This window comes from Dreissena polymorpha, chromosome 9 (genome assembly GCF_020536995.1).
Source record: "Dreissena polymorpha isolate Duluth1 chromosome 9, UMN_Dpol_1.0, whole genome shotgun sequence".
Lineage (NCBI taxonomy): Eukaryota > Metazoa > Mollusca > Bivalvia > Myida > Dreissenidae > Dreissena > Dreissena polymorpha.
The window spans coordinates 99,187,703-99,210,534 of NC_068363.1; the positions used below are offsets into that span (position 1 = coordinate 99,187,703).

At 35.1% G+C, this 22,832-nt stretch overlaps 1 protein-coding gene and 1 long non-coding RNA gene across 2 annotated transcripts; one reads left to right on the forward strand and one right to left on the reverse strand.

Annotated features, from left to right (window-relative positions):
- Positions 1 to 1,872: 1,872 nt before the first annotated feature.
- On the reverse strand, positions 1,873 to 11,735 carry LOC127844322 (beta-1,3-glucan-binding protein-like). Its single transcript, XM_052374426.1, has 12 exons — positions 11,571 to 11,735; positions 11,074 to 11,151; positions 10,613 to 10,732; positions 8,171 to 8,304; positions 7,304 to 7,378; positions 5,942 to 6,002; positions 5,441 to 5,608; positions 5,092 to 5,169; positions 4,615 to 4,732; positions 2,730 to 2,792; positions 2,348 to 2,474; positions 1,873 to 2,183 (listed from the first exon to the last, which is right to left on the reverse strand). The coding sequence occupies exons 1-12, from the start codon at positions 11,674 to 11,676 to the stop codon at positions 1,971 to 1,973; spliced, it is 1,341 nt and encodes a 446-aa protein (XP_052230386.1). The 5' UTR covers positions 11,677 to 11,735; the 3' UTR covers positions 1,873 to 1,970.
- Positions 11,736 to 19,240: 7,505 nt separating this feature from the next.
- On the forward strand, positions 19,241 to 21,141 carry LOC127845022 (uncharacterized). The gene is made up of 3 exons (XR_008033022.1): positions 19,241 to 19,447; positions 19,821 to 19,913; positions 20,685 to 21,141. It is a non-coding gene; the product is annotated as an uncharacterized LOC127845022 (long non-coding RNA).
- The last annotated feature ends 1,691 nt before the right edge of the window (positions 21,142 to 22,832 follow it).

Here is a 22,832-nt window from a genome sequence, read left to right on the forward strand (position 1 = left end):
TTCCTTAAATGGCATACGAGTTAGTACAATTTTAGACTGTCAAATGGGTCAATGCATGGCAATGGTATCTCCAACTTTTTTGGAGAACTTATGGTTATCGCGAAACTGTACTTTGCCACCATACAATGTCCATTAATTAACCACAAATCTACAGCAGTAGTGATTGTTAAGATAACGTGGCATTCAATGCAAATAATTTCAACAAGCTACGGTTCAAATTTCTGCATGCTTTATATCGTTTATTGCGTTTTTAAATTCAATGTTAATAAACAATTACAACGGATAAAGTAAGATTGTCACTTCACTTCAAATTCAATCCGTAGAAAATGGAGGTATCCAATTAACGAACATTGACTCATTCTTGAAGGCAATCAAATGCAGCTGGGTCAAAAGATACCTAGATAATACCAATACGAGTAAATGGAAATTATTCTACCAGAAAATCCTAAAAAAATATGGTGACTCCTTACTCTTTGAATGTAACATCAGCAATACTATCTTACATGAAATTGAAAACGAAAACATATTTCTGTCTGATGTTCTATCAGCATGGAGTGATGTCACTCATAACCTAGAAACCAAAACCAGTAGTAAAACTATTTTATGGAACAATAAAGACATAACTTCAAACAATAAGACGTTTTTCTATAAATATTGGTTTGAACGAAGCATTAAATATGTCGACCAATTATATGACTTCAGAATTAAGGATTTTTACTCATTTGATGATATATGCTACATATACGGAATACCTTCAAATAATTTCCTGAAGTATTACACACTAATCAAAAGCATACCCATACATATTAAATCTGAAATCAATACAAATAATACACCATGTACCCAAACAAAATTCGTAGAAAACATACTTGGAAGAAAAAACAAAAATAAAATATTTTACACACTACAAATTAAAAACCCTACAGAAAACTCCAAAACCCAAAATAAATGGCAAGTCCTTTTCGGAGAACATGAACTTAATTGGAAACACATATTTACCATGCCATATAAAGCAACTGTTGAAAGCACACTGAGAAATTTTCAATATAAATACATCCATAGAATTATAGCTACAAATAAATATCTCTTTAAATGCAAATTATCTAATTCAAATCTGTGTGACTTCTGCAGTGAAAACATCGAAACTATAGAACATCTTTTTTGGGAGTGCAAACACATCCAGCCTATTTGGAATCAATTAGCAATTTTTCTTGAACAACAGCAACTAAACGTTAAACTATCTTTCTTAAATGTAAGTTTCGGAATTACCTCATTGAAATCAATAGACTGTAATAATATTGTTAATTTTATTCTTATAATGATGAAATATTTTATCTTTATTATGAAGTACAAAAAACAAGTACCAAATTTTAATTGTTTTGTCCATAGTCTTAAACTAAAAATCCAGATTGAGAAAGAAATAGCCCTCAGTAATGACAGATTACAAATCTTTGAACAAAAATGGAATCGGATTAAATTCTCATAATGTTTGTCCACTTATATACATTTCACTCTTATGTTAGTTTATCTTTCTGAAATATATATATATATATATAGATATTTCAATCTTATAAGATCATTGTGAATGTACAACAAAACACACAAGTCCAGTATGCTTTCTTCCGACTCTATACAACTCATCATTTTTCATAACTATTCTTCTGTTGTTCTTTCCTTTTCTCTTTGAAAAAAATATATACATATTAGCATATCTTGTATAACATGTCTGAATTTATTGCTTTGTACAATCACTATACTATGTTGTATGATCATATACATGTATACATTGTATGTATAATATTGAATAAAAAAAAGAAAAAAGATTGTCACTTCACATTCAAAATTTCAATTTCATACGGATACCTTAAAATCTTATTCCAACTTTTTACACAAGTTTATTAAAAATCGTTGTTATTCATTTTAACGCGGACTAGTTCGCCACGTGATCGAAGTGTATGAGATCACTTGACCTAGGTGTACTGGATCATCTCGGCCCAGTCAATCTCCATGGCGACGTCGTCACCGTGCCACGAGCCTTGCCAGTTGTTCCTTCCGTTCCAGAAGGAGTTTTGAGCGTCTCGCTGGCTCTGACCGTTGTTCCAGGGCTTCTGGGAGCTGTACTGCCAGTTTTCCTGCCACCAGCCACTCGTGCCGCCTACTGCCACGTTCAAGATCAGGTAGAACTACAAATACAGTTAACCAGTTACCTCTCAGTTACGCAATATGACCTGTTTGTAGTGATTTTCGATTTGGTCTTGCTCAGGATATTTTGAAATTTGGATTGAGACTAAAAAATAAGTTTTGTTGAACATTGCGAGTTTAGAACGCAAATTGCTTCAATACTGACCGCTTGATCAAAAGGCGCCGCCTTTGTTCCGCTTCCCCAGATATTGTTGCCACCAAATCCGCCTTTCTGCCAAAAACCACCGTTCTCGATGTTCACCCAGAGAATATTCTGGCCGTCAACGAGAATCCTGATGAAACGAGGAACAAGCGTAAAAATACTTACAATTTATCTCCGATATCATATGATCAACAGTTACTCTAGTTTATTAAAGACGTGGTCATACAACGAAAGGTCAACGATTATCTTCATATTTGAACATGGACTTCTCCGATATGCAATCGCTTATGTTTTATGACAGCAATATGAATAGAAATATATTATAAAATAATATACTCATGAACATAGTATAATTGCCATAGCAACTCTAGTACACCGTACGTACTGAATGTGGTCTACGGTCCATTCCAGTGAGTAGGTGTGGAATCCCCATGCATAACCGCCGTTTCTGGAGAAACAGTGCAATAAATACTGTTGTTCATTTTCTTTTATGACAAATTATTTCATTTCTACAGATATAACAACATACTTTTTATGTATTCTTAGCGAGTTACTTGATTGTTTTGGCTACATGTGTACTTTCTAGACTGTTTAAAGGTTTGACTGCAGTCATGGCGGCCATGTTTTTCATTGAATCATATCTCACTTGGTGAGAAAATCGTAAGCACAAATGTTCAGACAAAGTTTCGTAAATATTGGGCAATAAATGTAGCTTCACGAGTTTCTAACAGATTGTTCTTTATTTCGACCAAGTGACATAGCTCTTGAGTCGGTAGCGAATCGAGATAAAGCATTTCTTTTAATTTCACCTAGCAACCGAGTTTTTTAATTCCATATGATCCAAATACAAAGCAAACATTGGTCTGAACAGGTTCAAATGACGATAGAGCAATTAATTTGGCATCTTAATTGTTCACAAGCTATTTTCTTACGTTTGACAAGGAAACATGTTTTGAATCTTCTTCATCCAGTTTCGATCTCGTTTCAAATACCGTTAGAACAAGTGTTTTGACAAAGTTTGAGTGAAGCTTGGGAAATAAGGCCTCTAGAATGTTCACAATGTTTTTCTTAAATTTAATCTTGTTACCTAGATTGTAACGCCACGCGAGCCAGTTTCATACACAGTAGATATATCATAAGGATAAATGTTCCAACAAAGTTTCATGAAGATTTGAAACAGATATGATTTCTGAAGTGTTCAAAAGCTTCTTCTTTAAATTGACCTGTTCATCTAGTTTCAATCCCTTGTGACCAAGTTTTGAACTTGATCGAGAGAGAGTTCTCAAGCTTTATCTTTAATTTGTCTGGTGACTTAGATTTTCAACCCATGTGACCAAGTTACGAACTCGATACTTCATCATTGAACCAAATGTTATGGCAATTTTCACAGAGATTTGTCGTTAAATGTAACTTCTAGAGTGTTAACACAGGTGTCCTATATTCATTTTAAGGAAAATTTCCCCGCCATCCGGTGGCCATGTTTTTACGGACCAGAACCATTTACGAAACCGGCTAAGATATCATAAGAACAAATTTTATTGCAAGTTTCATTTGTCAAAAATGTGACTGTTATAGTATTAACGGTAAGGTTTCACAGTGGCAGTGTAAAGAAAATTGCCCCGCACCCTGGCTGTTTTTCAAAGGACTGCACCTTTTTTTCTTTCTCGGCTGAGTTATGATAAGTATTCTGAGCAAGTTCCTGGTGACAAGGAGAAAATGTGAGTTCTAGAGTGTTCACAATGTTACACTGCAGCCGTATAAAGAAAACTTCTCAGCCAACTTGCGGACATAACTTTTTACGGACCGGAACCATTTTAGATCTCGGCCGAGATATCAATTGGACAAATGTTCTAAACAAGTTTCATGAAGACTTTTGCAATTAATGGCGCCTCCTGAGTGCTCACGTGCTTTTTTAATGTAATTTTTTTATCCGGTTTTAGATACAACTAACGACCTCGGCCGATTTATCACTGAGAGAAATATTCTAAGCAAGATTCATGAAATTTGGGAATAAATGTGGCTATAAGTGTGTTCAGATGGCAAACCTTACCCACGAGGACGTTCATGTGAAAAGAAGGTAAAAACTTTAACGTAGATTTAGTGAATATTGATTTTGTCATCCGAACAATTCACGTCCGTAGTGGACAGCGTAACATATCTGTTTGTTTTTTTTTCAAGATGAAAAATAGTGTTTCCTTAAAGAAACAATTAGGTCCATACGGACGATGCCGTCATGACACGCATTCGGTTAAATATATATGCTAACTAACTTAGCTCCGTGGGTCATGTAGAATCTGTTCTGGCCCGGATCTGGTCCCCAATGCAGAGTGGAGCCCACCTGGTTCATGCTTACGTCTCCACCATCGGGGGTCTGGGCCCGCGAGTTCCCTGCACGAGGTGTACAATACAATTTGAAAACTCGTTTACATTCAGTTTCAGTTTGCATGTCAGTCACATTTAACATTAAATTGTTTCCAGTTTTGCACTGCGTGTTTCGATGTTAACAAGTCTTTTAAAAGATATTTGCGAGGCTTTGTACAGACAAAGACTGTGTCTTACCTTTATTATGCCCTCTATCATTTCTCATATACGATAGTGCATTCACATTATTTGTATAAATGAAGCTATTTCGATGATATTTAACAAAATATAATGCCGTAAAAACAATGCCTCATATGAAACTTTTAATAACATCACCAAAGCAACGGACTATCATCTATTTCGTTTTCTAACGAAATATCACAAACCTCTGCTCTCCATCAGGTCAATTTCGCCGGATCTCGGCCACTGGCCGTAGCGACTGTCTCTTGGCAACATCCAAATAGCTGCAGACAATATCGGAAATACATTAAACAGGAGAAATTACACTAAACACGACCAACATGCCGACAAAAGAACTTAAAAAATGCACACCTTAGGTAACATAAATATATTTAAAAAAATAACGGTGAGATTGAAATTTATCTTTTTAATGTGTGAATGTATTAAAGAATTATAAAAGCTGCTGAGGACGGGTAAAAATTGAACAGTAATAATTGGTTGATGTAAGGGTTTTGGCAGGGATATTGAAATTCAAGTATACATCGGGATACATACCTGGCCACAGCCAGTCACCCCGAGGAATCCTGGCATGAACGTTGACCTTACCAAACCGAATTGTGTTTTTACTCTTCAGTTTACCGGACATGACCGGTGGGAGAATGCCATCACGGCCGCTTCTGTGACAGCCATTGACATTAGGCTCCGTGCAAGATCCGCACAACTCTGGTACGAGAAGAAAATACTTAATTTTAACACTTGGCGCAAGCCCTCGAGATGTCCCGGTTGTGTTTAAGAAACACGAGACAGTATATCTATCTATTAATATGCTATGTTTATGAAGTCACTCGCCTGGCATAAATGAATGAGGTTTCGTGTCATCTATACCCAGAAAAAGACAAATAAGTATTTTTTTGTTCAAAAAATTAGATATGCGTTTTATATAAATTAAATATGCTCAATTGATAACAATTATGAAGAGTGGTGACGATTATGCCGTGAAAAATTAGATGTCTGGAATATTGAATCGTAGATATGAATATTGTTGTAAATACAAACGCGTCATGTCCATAGTTCCAGAGTGAAGGTACCCCTCGCCGTACTTCTCCGACGTCAGTGTCTGCAAGGATGAATGGTAGAAACTTGATAGGTTCTCTAACAACATGCTGTATGAAGACAGTGTTTACAGTCAAAACTGACCAAGCGGTCAACTGAGAACAGCGGTCTACTGCAGACAATGGTCAATCTGGATTTCCCCTCCCCCCCGACAAAAATCATTTTACAAAACAATTTTAAATAGGTTTCGCCCAGATTTCGACTTTTGATTGGCCATTTAAGATTAACTAACAACCTTAACAGGTTACGTAAATGTGTTGTCTTTACTTTTTAAATTTGTATTCGGAATTTTCAACACATTTGCCTAAGCTCTTTGCATTTGAGAGTTAGTTGATCTTACTGCTAACCCCGGAAACAACACTTGAGACTGACTCAAGATCGTTCGAAACTTGGCCAATCAAAAGTCGAAAACTGGCCGCAGTCAAACATTACATTTCGACCACAAATAAGCAAGGAAAACAATAAGGTGAAGAATCGTCCCGGACTTTATCTAACATTTATAATATGGCGTTGAATGCTTAAATTCCTAATGGATCCTGAAACTGGATATCACCACTTAATACACATACACTAAAATAATATACTGATATAGTGCAGTGGACATTTCAGTCAACAGAAATTATCATCAGGTTACCGAATGAAAACGTATGTACACAAAAAAGACACACTTCGAGTTTATGAACTAAATTGTTAACATTTCAAACAATATAAGTGTTCCTTTGGATATTTCGAGATACATTTGGGCCATGATGACAAGCTACAATGCCTCATATTTTAAACCTTTACTCGTGAGTAATTAATAAGTTACCATGGTCCGAAACAAGGGAATGCACTACATTGTCACAGAGGTAGGTACTTAAGTATTTACGTCTCAACTATATACAGTTTTTAAATAAATGAAAACCTGCAAACCAATATCATAGATATATTTTATGACGTCAATTTCAAGCAAACCTATAGACATACGTTTTATTATAAAACTGCAAATAACCAACGCAAATAACCAACGCTAAAAAGTCCTTAACATAAGCATAGTATAAAACAATCCGTGTTTCCATTGCTAAACATGTGTGGGATAATTGAGAATCTAAATAATGTTCACATTATTGTTTTTAATCAGCAACACAAACTCGTCTAGAATTTAGTAACAACGATAATACAAAACTCATCTCAAAATCAAAAAATAATAATATATGATCTTCAAAAATGAATGCAATCATTTTCATTTTTATGTAACACTGTGGCGACAACAACTCTGCGATGTAATTGATACTACATTCAGATGATAAAAGAAAGAAAGTATACCGGCTTAATGAATAAGTGCCCGTTGCGAAGGAACACGTTATTGGAGTCGCATGTATACACCTGGAACTCGCCGTTCTGGAAGGAAGCATTATTACGAGGTCCATAAACAATTTATAGACTTAAGTCTAAGAATAAACATAATTACTTAAATTGGCATATTCAAGAATTGCTTTATTTTGAGTCAAAGATCATTTTATATGTAGATTATTATTTTAAGGATATGATCACAAGTGGTAGCCTGTTCATATTCAAACTCTCGACGTATTTTTCTTTGTTCTTAGTCTATTCTTTACTGTCAGGTCTCAGAATAGGTCGCTGAATATGGGGCCCAGTGCATGCTAATGTAAACGATTGAATTCTTCCCATCCTCTTCAAAAGCTAGATGTTTCACATTTGTTTGACACATTTACACCGCGAATGTCTAAGAATACATACAAAAGATAATGTTCTTTATACCGGCTGGATATAAACCTTTGCATAGCATCTGGTCCGTTATGTCAATGGACCAATCGCCAAACAGTAAGACGCTCACCAAATGTACTAAACAAGAAAATGAAGGAAAAAACAAACACACACACACACGAACAAAGCTTTTGCGACCACCTGACATACCTTAAGTTACACATAACGAACTATTTTGAGTGGGTCGATATTGACAATTCCGTTTAATGTTTGACCATATGTATTTTACTGTTTACGATTAAAGAGAAGCACACATATATAGCGAGGCATGTATACAGAATCGTTAAATGTAATACTCCACGGGAATGGCTTGCAAGTTAAATAAATAACTGATAATGAAATGTGAGAGATTATATATACGGTTACTTCAGAATATTGAGTGGAGAAATAGACCCTATCACTCACATATCCTCCGTACATGGACAGCTCGTAGTCCCATAGGCCCCTGTTGAGGGTACTCCCGTCAAAGTCGTCACGCATCACTCGTTGTTCCGCCCGGCGTGACCGCCCGTTCGGAAACAGGATCATTGCCGGGGGAGCTTGTCACAGACAAAATTATTTTGGTAGCATATCCGGTCTTATTTATTTTACCATTTGTGAAAAATACTTCGGGCTAGTAGAAATTATTAAGTAGATGTATGTGAACGCTTGCCTTTTGAAATTTCACCGCTTTGCTACGATTGATTATCTTTCAGAGAAATTGACTAGGGAAGACTTTATTTCAACAAGATTCCATTCGATTTAATCAGTTTAAATTGTACTAAGATCTTAATTTTATTATTTCAATTGTATACACGAACCATATGTAGCTTTCAAGTTTAAACATCACTAATTGATAAATCAATACTACTGATGCTGTGTTTAAGGGTTGTTGCACCTACTAATAGTAGTAGTAGTAGTAGTAGTAGTAGTAGTAGTAGTAGTAGTAGTAGTAGTAGTAGTAGTAGTAGTAGAAGTAGTAGTAGTAGTAGTAGTAGTAGTAGTAGAAGTAGTAGTAGTAGTAGTAGTAGAAGTAGTAGTAGTAGAAGTAGTAGTAGTAGTAGTAGTAGTAGTAGTAGTAGTAGTAGTAGTAGTAGTAGTAGTAGTAGTAGTAGTAGTAGTAGTAGTAGTAGTAGTAGTAGTAGTAGTAGTAGTAGTTGTGTTGTTGTAGTAGTAATAGTAGTATTAGCAGCAGCAGCAACAACAACAGCAGCAGTAGTACGTGTAGTAGTAGTAATAGTAGTACTAATAGTAGTATGTGATGTTATATCAGAGCCTTGCCTTTAGGACGTTTTCATGGGCTGATTAATTTGAGCGACCCAGATAGTATTTGATTGGCTGACTAACTCGTGGCCACGAGTTAGCTAAGTCGGGATCTCCAGATCTCGAAATTCTCTCCTCTTTTGTGTAATGCACCCTTCCTTTATTTACTGCACCGCTCTTTTTTTGATTGCACTCCTCTTTTTTTTAGTTTTACACTTATCATTTTTCTATCTCGTGGCCATGACATAGCTAATTCGTGGCCACGAGTTACTAAGTCGTGGCCACGAGATAGAAAAAAGAGGAGTGCAATTTAAAAAAAGAGGAGTGAATGTCACCTCTATGCCACCGTATTTTTAATAAATAATTTGGAGTTTTATACAGTTATGATTAATACAAGTAAATGCTATGTGAAACGTAAATAAGAACAATGGCTTTGTTAATATTTTATTTACTTATACAACATGCACGTTCGCGACGAAACGGCTAAATTTCTTCTTATGTCAAAATATGATCGAAACAAAATCACCGACAACAGTTTTAAATCGAAAAATGTATTTAGTTTGCAAGCTTTAGTATAACTATTGATCTTAAACAAACAAACAAACAAAATTAATTGCATGTTGGAGAAATCGAGCTTTATGTTACCAAAATAAATCTTTCTCGATAAGACACATGCTTAACGAATAATAATTAAAATTTAATAACATTTGAAAAATAAAAATTTATCAATGCCACCGTTATATTATTTGTGTAATCAATAAGTCCATGGATTAAAGTGCAGCATTTCGGGAAATTTAATTAGCATAGTTTTAATGAATTTAACAATATTTGATGAATTAAGAACACATTACAACAAGAAACTAAAAGTCATCATTAAAATTCAGGGACATCTAAGACTACTAATTGAATTCAGACATTCGTACGAATCCGAAATAGCGTGTTCTCAATAATGTGTTCGTATAAAGTACGACAACCAAATGTTTTTATGTTGTTTTGTATTGTAATATCATAATTTTAGAAAAAAACACACTGTTATAACTCGTAAACACAATATTTTGGTAAGAATCGACCTCATAATCCGAATATACAGAACAGTTTTGGTCGCTTACATGATAGCAGGTGATTACACATCACAAAGGCGCAAAGCAATATAAAAACATATGTTGGTGCTAGGAATTAAATATCCTCGATAAACAATATATACATTTGGCGCAACACACCTTAAAATCCTAAGGTCGAACATTTCCATGTTGTCAGTGGGAAAACTATAACAATGATGCCCTCCAAAGAAAGCCAAGACATATGTAGCAGATAACTACCATACCACCAAGAGCGAAGACCTATGCCCATGTTTCCCAAACAATGCTTAGAGAATAAAGAATGTTATTCAAATGGAATATTCAAACAATTCTATAATGTTGTAGTAAAACTAAGCTTTAAGTGACTCTTTCAACATCAGTCTTCATGGATAACATTTTGCTAATAGCATAATCACCGGTGATAGCCTGCATATATTCTTAAGTTGTATGTATTTTTATTGGTTCTACCTCTATTATTTCTGTTAAAGTCTTAGAATCTATTTATGAATACGTGCCCTGGTTATACCTGTGTCCTGGGAGCCGTCGGCCACGACCATCTGTCCGTCTTTCTCCCCGACCAGGGTGTAGTGAACCTTGCCGCCCAGTCGACCTGCGTCAGGCTTGTTGTGGTAGAAATCACCGCCAGCTGCAGCAGAGAACAGTAAGATAGACTTGCGTTAATCTTTGTCTAAAATATTGTCGGCATGCGCATTGTTATGATAACTCTATATTAGCAAAAAATTGTTTTAAAAGTGCTTAATCAAAAGGGCACTCATTCTTTTAGTAAAACGTTCTAATTTCGTGCATATTTGTCACCATATGCTGTTTCACATTATTTCAATGGTTAACATCAATATATTCCAAACCACGATGACAATAATGTTGTTACGATTCAGTAATGGTACGAGAGAGCTCTTCTAATCGAGATTGCGATTTATTTCGAAGGTTACATTGCGCCTTTCGGAACACCGTAAACGTGTGACTTACGCGACTTGTGGAAGACGCCGGTGTGCTGTGCGCCTTCGATGGTATACAGAACCTGCTGCCATTCGATACCAGGGGAACCTGAAAATCGTTGCACAATATACGCCTTATGTTTGACATTAAAAACAAGATTAATTTGATTTTTACCGCAGCCAACGAAATGGTTCACAATGCTAAGATACATGTATACAACACGAAAAGTTCTGCACAAAATTACGTGAACGTCGGTTGTAAAATAATTATACGCTATCTTCCTAAACATTTTGTACACCCGATCTTCTGTAATAAATCATGTACGGTGAACTTTCAGCTGGGTAAGCATCAACATTACTATAACGAAACTGAACTGTTCATCACGAAATTTCATTCGAAGCAGAAAGACCCAGGATTTTATTAAAGTCCATATAAAAGTCTTATGTTTTTCGAAGTCTCTGGATACTGACAAAGTTTTTATTTTTGTATTAATTGGATTAATATACATGGAGAACTACAGTGTTTACCTTTGACGGCTAATTCGATTTCGCCCGACGGTAACTGGGATATTCTTGGCTCGGGGACATTGCCGGTGACGACGGCAACAAACAACACCGACAGGACGAGCAACATTTCGTCGCAGACACGGAAATGCCTTATCAATCCATGGACCGCAGTTTTAAACGCCCAAAGAAGGTCAAATCCGAGACACCTTGTTATCGCACACAAGAAGGCACATGCGACTCGTACTCGGCGATGCGTAGGTTGACACTATTTATGAAGCCTTTGTATCATAGTCATAGTGAGCAATTTAACTGTGTCAATCCGTCATTTAGGATCTTGACATGCATACATATTATACAAGAGGGCCATGATTGCCTTGTATCGCTCCACTGCTGAAAAAAAGGCTGAAACCAATATTCTCGACACGTGCAAATACTTAAATATAGGCCCTATATAGCACATGACCACTTTTTTGACCCCCTGGGCTGGGTCAAATTTAACCCCAGGGGCATAATTTGAGCAAACTTTGTAGAGGACTACTATATCTCACTACATACAAAATGTGGTAGCCCAAGGTCCTAGATTTAAGGACAAGAATATTTTTTAAGTTTTCACAAAATAAGCAAGATATAAGCGTATATAATGTTCAATTGTGTGACCCGCGGGTCAGGGTCAAATTTGACCCAAAGGGCATAATTTGAACAACCTTGTTAGAGGACTATAAGATGTTACTGCATACCAAATTTGGTAGCCATTGTCCGAATGGTTTTCGACAAGAAGGTTTTTAAAGATTTCACAAAATAGGCGCTTTATAAGCGTTTATTCAATTTTGTGACCCCCGGGCAGGGCCAAAGTTGACCCTTAGAGGCAGTATTTGAACAAATTTGGTAGAGGTTTATTAGATGCCACTACATACCAAATGTGGTAGCCCTAGGCCCAATGGTTATGGACAAGAAGTTTTTTAAGTTTTCACAAAATAGGCCCCATATAAGTGTATGTTCAGTTTTGTGACCCCCCCCCCCCGGGCAGGGTCAAATTTGAACTAAGGGGCATAATTTGAACAAACTGGTAGATAACTATTAGATGTCACTACATACCAAATTTGGTAGCCCTATGCCTTATGGTTAAGGACAAGAAGTTTTTTAAAGTTTTCACAAAATAGGCCTTATATAAGCATATGTTCAATAGTGTGACACCCCGGGGAAGGGTCAAATTTGACTCCAGGGATAAAATTTGAACAAATTTGGTAAAGAACTATTAGATGTCACTACATACCAAATTTGATAGCCCTAGGCCCAATGGTTATGGACGATAATTTTTTTTAAAGTTTTCACAAAATAGGCCTTATATAAGCATATGTTCAATTGTGTGACCTCCCGGGGCAGGGTCAAATTTGACTCCAGGGATCAAATTTGAACAAATTTGGTAGATGACTATTAGATGTCACTACATACGAAATTTGATAGCCCTAGGCCCAATGGTTATGGACGAGATTTTTTTTAAGTTCTCCCACAATAGGCCTTATATAAGCATATGTTCAATTTTGTGACCCTCGGGGCGGGGTCAAACTTGACTCCAGGGACATAATTGAACAAATTTGGTAGAGGACTATAAGATGTCACTACATACCAAATTTGGTAGCCCTAGGCCCAATGGTTATTGACAAGAAGATTTTTAAAGATTTCACAAAATAAGCCCTTTATAAGCATGTATTCCATTTTGTGACCCCGAGGCAGTTTCAAATTTGACCCCAGGGGCATAATTTGAACAAACTAAGAAGAGAACTATTACATGTCACTACATACCAAATTTGGTAGCCCTATGCCATACAGTTACAGACAAGTAGATTTTTAAAGTATTCACAAAATAGGCCTTATATAAGCATATGTTCAATTTTGTGACCCTCGGGGCAGGGTCAAACTTGACCCCAGGGGCATAATTTGAACAAACATGGTAGAGGACTATAAGATGTCACTACATTCTAAATTAGGTAGCCCTACGCCCAATGGATATGGACAAGCAGTTTTTTTAAGTTTACACAAAATACTTTTAGTAAGCACTTTATAAGCATTTTATCAATTTTGTGACCCCCGGGGCAGTTTCAAATTTTACCCCAGGGGCATAATTTGAACAAACTAAGAAGAGAACTATTACATGTCACTACATACCAAATTTGGTAGCCCTATGTCATACGGTTATGGACAAGTAGATTTTCACAAAAAAGACCTTATATAAGCATATGTTCAATTGTGTGACCCTCGGGGCAGGGTCAAACTGGACCCCAGGGGCATCATTTGAACAAACTTTGTAGAGGACTATATGATGCCACTACATACCAAATGTGGTAGCTCTAGGCCCAATGGTTATGGACGAAAAGATTTTGAAAGTTTTCACAAAATAGACCCCATATAAGCATATGTTCAATTTTGTGACCCCCGGGCCAGGGTTAAATTTGACCCCAGGGGCATAAATTGAACAAATTTGGTAGAGGACTATTATATGTCTCTACATACCAAATTTGATAGCCCTAGGCCCAATGGTTATGGACGATAAGATTTTGAAAGTTTTCACAAAATATGCCTTATATAAGCAAACTTTCAATTGTGTGACCCCGGGGCAGGGTCAAATTTGATCCCAGGGGCATAATTTGAACAAATTTTGAAAGAGATTCACCCCAGGAACATTCCTGAGAAAATTTTATCAGAATTGGACCAGTAGTTTGGGAGAAGAAGATGTTTAAAGGAGAAGTTAATGCACGCACGGACGGACGGACGCACGCACTCACGACGGACACAGGACCATGACTGGCCTTGGCCATTGGAGCTCAAAAACCGCCTTGTGCACGCATCAATAACGGTAAACACGCAGGTGATACGCGGAGAGACTTTATCGGTACAACGTAAACTCCAAACAGAATTGAGATGAATTTATTTAGAATGCATATTTAAAGCACAAAGCCTTTGAAACAATTAACATGTTTTATCCATTGGTCAAGTATATATCATAAGATACAAGAAGCATGTTTACATAGAGAATACTAGGTTAGCGTTGAATACAGAGAAGTTTATGTTGCGAGGCTTAGAACGCCGGAAGCGCGAGCCTTGGCGAGCGCTTTCGGTGTTCGAGCCGAGCAACATAAACTTCTCTGTATTCAACGCTAATCCTAGTATTCTATTTATCCCATTTGATTTTTTCAACGTGACATTTAACATAAATAGATCTAAAAACCTTAACAATAATTTTAATTCAGTCATAAAAGCGCTTAAAATCTAACAAATGTAACCATGCGTAGTGATATACATGTATTTGTTCTGGTACGCAAAATAGTCTTTAAAATATTCACACACAAACTGTAAAACAAGTAAAAATATCACCATATGCCTCGATTCAATTTTACGCAGTATGCGAATTTTAACACATTACGACCGCAAAAAGAAGATTTTACTTTACTATAATTCATTTTATTTTCGAAAGAAAATGATCAAAATCCAATATGGCGGCGATTGCTCCTGACAAAATGCTGTCGATGTCAGCATACATGTACACCATCGACGACCTAGTTCTGGCTACCATAACTTTAAATGTCGCTTTTTATGATTTTTGACTGGCGCTACTTTGTACAGGTCTGTCAATACTATATAAACTGTACGCTGAAGTTTCTTTAGCTATCGACGACCTTGACAATTTTGACGAGTAAACAGACAATTGCAGCGACTGACACTTTATTTGACAAAATATACAGGGCAATACGTTTTCCGACTTCGGACGACGAATTTAAGGACGCGCAGAACGTGTTTTTTATATAATGTTATGGGTATGCCGTGTGTGATCCGATGCATCCATGTAAAAATCATTTCCCCGAGAACAGGGAACGACAAAAGTACAAACAAAAATCAAAACACGTAAGAACTAGACTAGTATCTTACCTTTAATTATCCTTTGAAATCCATCTAATAATCCATTTTACTCAATAATTGACGATTTTACATCTAGGGTCTTTAATAATTATTTTAGCATAGTTAAATAAAGACCCTTATGCCATTCTATCACTTTAGTTCAAATGAGTTTATGAACTCAATATACTTTCTTCTTCGTCACACGCTACGTCATGTACTCTACATTACTGCTCTTCAAATGAACCGGAGCAGTTTCTCTAATAATAGCCGTTGGTAAACTCGGTTGCGTTTGCAGATTTCTGCATACAAACATAATTATGTTTAAACTTGCACAATGTTTTATTTATCTATGGTAAATGCCCTTATTGTACGAGAAAATAATTTAATATATAAATACACAAAGAATGGAAAACATTCCAGTACACAACAGATAAATGAGTAGAAAAAACCGTGTACAAAATGGGACGTTCCCAATTCCAGTGTGGTGCTATTTTTACCATCTTATACTTTACACAGCTCTATGCCTAACGTGAATTAAATAGGAAAGCAAACATAGCAGATTATTCATGAACTGTGCTATATGTGTATGGCTTGTTGTACATTCATAATTTTTAAGTTAAATGTCAAAAGTATATGCATTGGTTATAAGTTTTGTCGACTTTGTTTCTTATGAAAAATCATTCAGTGGTCAAGTATATATAAATAAAAAAATAACAAAACAAAAATCGTGTAATTTTATATTTTATTTCAACATTTCTTTTGGTGAATATGTCATATATATTTTTTTTCCTGCAAAATATGCACATTTTCTTCCAATGGGTGACCTTAAAATTCGATCAATGAACCAAACAATATCGACCTAATTTTAGCGCATATCACATGACGTCATTTAAAAAGTAGTCCGTGCACGCGACAGGTATATTCCACAGTGTTGAATACAAACAAGTATATTCCACAACGTGTTATACCGTCAATGTCGCGGTGAAAATGGGATAAAAATAGTTAAAGACTTGACATTTCTTTTGAATGAAGCCATTGACACCACTAGGAGTGAACTCTTCAATGTGTTAGCTTAAAACTATTACTTGTAGCTCGATTGCATCGAAAGCCTTGCTTATTCAAACGCTCTAAAGCCCGTTTCCTGGGCAGAACCAGTTCTTAAGTATCTTTGGGGCGATCTAAAGAGCGCTCTCACAATGAGGATCGAATACGTGACCTCGCAACGGCGATCTCTCTTCGATATACATACCATGAAATTAACCAAGATACTAGCGAAAAGGTTACCGAGGTACAAAGAATGAAACCAAATGTGTTACGATTTGCCTTGTCCTCACAATGTTCTGTCCTACAATCTGCCTCGTCCGTTATCAGCTCTTGTTCTTTAAATCGAATGAACAGTAGGTCAGATGAAATTTTGGCACAACTAGGGGATAACAGAAGTTCACTATCTAGATGATTTTCAACACAGGGCATGATCAACCAATCTGTAAACGTCTCAAACGCTTTTTGATTAAATTTTAATTTACGAATGCTGATGCTTTGAGTTTTGTAAAATGCATAATTGATCCACTCTAAAATACAATGTTATATCATGAATAAGCATACTTTAGAATAAGCATCAAATCGAATTTTAAACTAATTTTTAACTGAGTTAAATTGGGCCAACCGGCACGTCACTTTGTAGATGATTTTCAACAAAGGACATGATCGAACAATCTGTAAACATATAATAGCACAGCAATGTTTGTTTATCACATTTGAACAAATCTGTTGGTTTTTAATCGGATTTCCTTAAGAAAAGAATATTCATGCGCAAGGAAATCCATTATTTTTGCAAACTTCCATTTGCACGTGCATCACGAGGAAACCAAATGTCCAGAAGAGTAGGAGCTTCAAGGATTGGTGATTTAAACGCATCTTTGCAATGTAAACATTTACCTCTTTTGAATTTAAGAATAGTTCGAACTGTTTATCAACCTATTTGTGAGGCATTATATACCATACTGGTGCTTTGAGTTGTGTAAAATACAACTACTCCATTGTAAAACACTATGTTGCATGGTGAATAAACGCAAAGCATTGAATCCCATTTGGAACTACCGTAATAACTCTAAGTTTTAGGTCACCCCAAAATTTCCGACACCCAAAGTTGTAAGCCAAAATAATTATTTTTCGTGACTCTTAATTTTCGGACATACATACATTCAAAGAGTATACAAGACTGTGCATAATCCCTTTGATGACGTTTAAACGCAAGTGACGTGACCACTTACATATGCATACTTACCTGACTTAAAGACCAATATTAAAGTATCTATGTTGATTGAACCGATTGGGAAAATGCCCATGGTTTGGTCCGTTGAAACATTGAGACAACTCTTTATATTGCGAAATGACAACATGCTGGACTGTTCTTGCTCATGCGAGGGTTTCTAGTATTTTTATAAACAAACTATAAGATGAGGACGCAAATAATTTAACTTCAAATAATGTAACTTATTTAGGGCATTTTTCATGTTTAGTAGCAGTGACAGTGATGAAGTAGCAGTGACAGTAAGGAATTACTGGATAAATGGTATCAATGAATGCATTTACAATTGCTAAATTGGTTTTTAAGTTATTTAACATAAGCAATTACCTCAATTTTTACTTTCAGTTACCTAGATCCCACACACTAGATATGCAATCTCATATTAGGTTTGAATATGAGGTATTGATGTAAATTGATGTAAGTTGTAAAGCAATAGCTTGATATGCTATAGAGTTAGAGAGAGAAAATCTTTTATCTACATTTAGTAACTGATACCTTGACTCCATCTGAAATCTTAAATGATGTTATTAACTTATAATAGAACATATATATCATCTTAACGTGTAGTTGAATGGCAATATCTCAATTAATTCTAAAATTATTAGGTCGAATCCATTTTTGAAGATGCTGCGAAGCAGCTCGTCTAAGTTATCAAACCATGAAACAAGAAATATCTTTAAAAAAGATATACGGCGTTGATAGTTCAATGAATGAGATCATGGATAGCGAATGTCTTTTTCTGTGCATTTCTTAGCTGCATCACACGCAGTACGGGATGTTACGCGGAGTTTTCGCGGCTTATTTTACATTATTACATATTGCTGGTCATAAACCTATAGAAACAGAACAGAAAACCAAAAGAAGAATGGAAGTGAAATTAAAACATATGAGTCAACCGGCCACACGCGAAGTATCCGTATTTATAGGCGCGTTCTTCGAACAAACCTGTTTTAGTGGTTTGTCGAGCATTGCCATTTGATTCGATTATTAACAGTATCGAGAATCATCGCGCTCATCCTTAATACATTAGTCAATATGGTGGAAAAATTATTGTTAAATTAATAAAAAATAATATTTATCATTGTATGTTGATAACATATTAAGAATCTATTATTGACATACCATAATTATATTGCTGAACATATTTCTGGTCTAAAGAAAATTCCAGGTCACCTAGTTCACGGATAGAGTCTTTTATTATATAACGATTATTTTACTGGCCGCGAACTCCGGTGATGACCTGTATATAAACGCGATACCTCGCGGGTTGAAATGCAATCCATTAAAGTGAGGCCTCGCTTCCACTGCTCTTTATACTTTTACATGTTTACATGTTGACAGGAATGTGGAAGTAAGTACGTAAATAAGAACATAGCCTTTAAGTATAAACGCTTTTGGAGAACATAGCCTTTAAGTATAAACGCTTTTGCGCTGGTAATTCTATGAAAATAAAAGGTGCACGCACAAACTGTATTAATGTCGAGAATTGAGTGTAAAATTGTTCTATTTATTTAGCCTTTTCATTAGAGATAAAATTGTTTCATGCAGTAGAACAGTGTTACAAAGACGCGGATATGTTTCCAATGTTCTGGTGGTATACTCAAATTAGCCAATGGAATAAATGGAGTGTATTCACTCGTACCTAGCCGTGGGAAATTTTATTTGAATTTTATTGGACACTTACAAAGGTCAGGTAAGGTGAAAAGCTGGCTTAATACAGCTATGCCGAATAAAAGACCGAGAGAGTCCGATTGAGATTTTTCTAATCGGCATACCTTGCTGATTATCTTTGATAAAGGTATAGGAAGCTCAGCTATAAATAGGAAAGCCCTTCTGGGAAAAAGATTTAATAATAGTTTGAAAACGTTAATTTTAAATCAGTTATATTCAATCCATTATATGTTTATATATCAATGAAACAACTGTGCATGTTCTGTATTGTATTTGACATTTGTCGTGATTCAGTAAATACATTGCGAATTAAAACGTGTATAATTAACTTTCAACGCGATCATGAGTGTAAAGAAAACGAATTATTTCAAACCTGCCATTTGTAAACGTTGTAGCGACTATGGTATATAAACAGCCAAGGTGCCTGTACCACGTGACATTTTCGGCTATGTGTGGGACAATCGGATGTCAACAAACCATCGCTTCAGGTACGTTTTTGATAATTTCTTCATTAATTCAAAACCATTTTCAAAAAAAAACAAAGACGAGAGCCCAGTCATTGTCAAAATTCACAACTGTGTTAAGTTTGCGCAAAATTAATTAAGTATTTTTTCCAAAAAGTGCAACTGCGTGTTTGAAAACACACAAAGTGAAATGCTATGTGTGGTATATTTGTTATTCAATCAACAAAAACGTTCATTATAATATTGTTGAAGGTTTAAAAAATAGGGCGGACATTGTAATTCTTCATAGAGGAGCTACATATATTGTATGTTTGCGCATATACATCTGATTCGGAGTCTGTGTATAAAAATGCAATAATGCTATGTGTGGGACACATTTTTGAAATGCTATGTGTGGAATGCAAGAATTTTCCCGTCAGTTCTGCATTTAATCTGAACACAGTTTTGTAAGAATCTAAAACATATACTTCAGTCTGTACTGAAAATATATCAAATTAACCAAATGTTACATGATGGAATACTGAAGTAATTGTGTAATGTTTAAACAATTTATGTTTAATTTAACATAAATTTTAAATAAAATACACTGCGTAATTGTTATCCAACCAATGGTCTTTTTTAACAAACACGTTATTTTGAACTATAATATTTTCTTTTTGTGACTTCTTGTCTTTAAAAAAATATCATGATTGATATTTCTGCCTGATTATTAAATTATGTACTTTTTTATATATGAATGACAAAGAAAGTAAAAGCACTTGCTTTATAATGGGTTTTACTTCTGTTGTTTTTCAGACTTGACATGGATTAGTCGAAGGATTTGTTACGCTTTAAGGCGCGAAGCTGTGTTAGAATTAGATGAACACCATCAAACCACACGGAAGGTGTTATGCGGCAAGTTAATTATCAAAACCACAGTGACAGAGACGGACCCAGCACCATTCTGTGATGTTTACGGAAAGCTATTTCAACTGACTATGCAAACATACCATTTAATATGTATTTTGGCATAATCAAAACAAAGTGTATGTATTGATATTTGTGTATATTTATGTGTTTTGTATCTATGTTATTAATGAAATTGATTAGATGAAAATAAAATCTTAGTATATATGTTAATAAAACAATTGTTTCATAACAAATAACAATATAAATCCAATAATAATTGTTTGTGGTCTATTAAGTTCATTTAGTTTCCAATATCATCTCCATATGAATATCTTAAGTATATCAAAATAAACACTTCATTAATAATAACATTGCTTTATAACCAGCATGCACATGTTACAATAGAAATTAAAGCAACAAGTACATAAAGAAGTACATCAGTATTCGCAAAGTAACAAATCTGGCTATAAAAACATATAAATGATCAAATTAACACGTAACAAATGATCATCGCAAAAAAAGTCTTGGCTTTGGGGGTTTATTATACAAACAAACATATTTAATTGTATTAATACTTCATGAACTCAATTTCAAATGAAATCTGAATAACTGAAAATAGTGTAAGATGTTTAATGAAAATACTCATTCGACCCGGTCATGAAAGGGGCTGCAAGATCTTGTTACCACCGCACCACAATACATGTTGTTCAATTTGTTGAATTGTCAAATGTGTATTTAATGTTTACTTTGATTGTTTTCTTTCACTGCAATACTTGCACCATCTGTTAACAAAACAAACAGTCGTTTAAACTTTTGAACATTAACTGTATATGACAACTTTTCATTGATCAAGATATCAGTACGTCTCTTGAAGGTGCTTCCAAAAATACTTCAATCTCCCTGAAAAAGAACAAAATACACATGAAATAAACTGTAAAACTTAAAAAAAATAAATAATGGTCATGCGTAATATATAAGATAGCACAATAGGATTTAGATACGAATACATGATTTTACAGAAAAATACGTTATTGATCCTTTTGTCTATTTATTTAAATAATGCTGTATTATCTCTTTATGCTTATTTAATAACTCTTGTTACGGTCTAATATGTTAACACATTCCTGATAAAAAGCACACAACCATTAAGTTCAATAACACTTTTTGTTATTTTGTTACAATTATATTCACATGACACCTTGCACAAACAATCCTTACGATTTTGTGTATTGAACAAGTGCCTTAGTTGGAAGTAACAATTCACTGAAAATTTAACATTTTGTAACAATAAATTTTATAGAAACTCACAAGAAAAGGTTTGCCGCAACAGAAATATTTTCCATTCTGTGCGTGGGTGGCTTTGTGTTTTGAGATTCCCGACTGTGTTTTGACCTCTCTAGCACACTGTTCCCAAACAAATGGCATTCTACAAGTAAACAATATGAATATAAATTATCGACAATCATGATAATTTTGAGTAACATGAACGTCGTGATTATCATATTTTAAGCACGCAAAACAGTACCAACAATGTTTTATTTACCAACTTTTGTTATTTAGACAGACTTAAAATATTATTGATGATTAAGTCAATCTTTCGATTCTCGAGTTTAGTTTGTATACCACAAATAGCATTTCAAAAACGTGTCCCACACATAGCATGACTGCATTTTTAAGCACACACTCAAAATCAGAAGTGTTTGTGCAAAGATACAATGTATGTAGCTTCTCTATGAAGAATTACAATGCCCGCCCTATTTTTTAAACCTTCGACAATATTATAATGAACGTTTTTGTTGATTGAATAAAAAATATAACACACATAGCATTTCATATCGTGTCTTTTCAAACTCGCGGTTGCACTTTTTGGAAAAAATAATAGATTAATTTTGCGCAAACTTAACACAGTTGTGTATTTTGAAAATGACCGAGCTCTCGTCTTTGTTTTTTTGAAAATGGTTTGGAATTAATGAAGAAATTATCCAAATCGTTACCTGAAGCGATGGTTTGTTGACATCCGATTGTCCCACACATAGCCGAAAGTCACCTGGTACA

What these genes read in the sequence shown, in the direction of transcription:
- LOC127844322 (XM_052374426.1), bottom strand. Translation starts at nt 11,676, where the DNA reads ATGTTGCTCGTCCTGTCGGTGTTGTTTGTTGCCGTCGTCACCGGCAAT. An exon ending in TGACCTGATGGAGAGCAGAG is followed by an intron (nt 4,733 to 5,091) that starts GTTTGTGATATT and finishes CACCTCGTGCAG; the next exon opens with GGAACTCGCGGGCCCAGACC. An exon ending in TGGACCGTAGACCACATTCA is followed by an intron (nt 2,475 to 2,729) that starts GTACGTACGGTG and finishes TCGTTTCATCAG; the next exon opens with GATTCTCGTTGACGGCCAGA.